General features: G+C 77.0%; 1 protein-coding gene across 1 annotated transcript in view; it reads left to right on the top strand.

Moving 5' to 3' along the window:
• Window positions 1-545: 545 nt before the first annotated feature.
• Window positions 546-771, top strand: part of MARCKSL1 (MARCKS like 1) — a 2,252-nt gene continuing 2,026 nt past the window's right edge. Inside the window, exon 1 of the mRNA XM_017828304.1 lies at window positions 546-654. Within this exon, the coding sequence (XP_017683793.1) occupies window positions 592-654 (63 nt within the window). The 5' untranslated portion in view covers window positions 546-591. The remainder of the gene's footprint in view (window positions 655-771) is intronic.

The raw sequence follows: 771 nt of genomic DNA, 5'->3' as shown, positions 1-771 counted from the left end.
CAGGATTGGGATGACCTGCACCACGGTGTTGTCCTGGAGGTGATGGGGAAGGGACAAGTGGCACCGTGGGACGCTCCCAGGGTGACTGGGATGGGGCGAGGAGCACCCCAGGGGTGCTGGGGATGAGGGCACAGGCACCCAGGGGTGCTGGGGATGGGGGCACAGGCACCCAGGGGTGCTGCGGCCGCAGGCAGAGGCACCCCAACGGTGTCAGGGGTGGGGTGAGTAGCACCCCAGGGATGATGGGGCTTGGATAAGCACCCCCCCATGCAGGGGAGAGGGCACTGGGCTGGGAGGGGGGGGCTCCCCACCACCCCCTCCCACCGCCTCCCCTCACCCCACCGCGGCTGCCCCGATCCCCGGGGGTCGCACAGGAGGGACGGGGGGGGGCTCGGCGGCCGCCAGAATCCCCCCACCCTCCCCCGGTCCCCGGCGGGGCGGTGGCTCCATCGCGGTCCCCCCGCCCCCGGGGCGGGCTCGGCACCGTCCCGCCCCCGCCCCGCGCCTTATCAGCGGCGGGCGGGGGGCTCGCCCCACTCCCGCCCAGCGCAGCCGCCGCGGCGGGGCCGGCAGCACCCGACGTGCCGCACCATGGGCAGCCAGGGCTCCAAGGCGGCGGGCGGAGACCCCGACACCGCCAAGGCCAACGGGCAGGTGGGTACCGGGGGGAACCTCCTCGCGGCGCCGGGACCCCCCCGCGCCCCGTCGGGGCGGGCGGGAGCGCGGAACAAAGGCGGCGGCGGCGGGGAGGGAGCGGCGGTGGTCCGGGCG

Source organism: Lepidothrix coronata, unplaced genomic scaffold, assembly GCF_001604755.1.
Source record: "Lepidothrix coronata isolate B3197 unplaced genomic scaffold, Lepidothrix_coronata-1.0 Scaffold147, whole genome shotgun sequence".
Taxonomy (NCBI): domain Eukaryota; kingdom Metazoa; phylum Chordata; class Aves; order Passeriformes; family Pipridae; genus Lepidothrix; species Lepidothrix coronata.
This window is presented reverse-complemented; position numbering and strand designations above follow the sequence as displayed.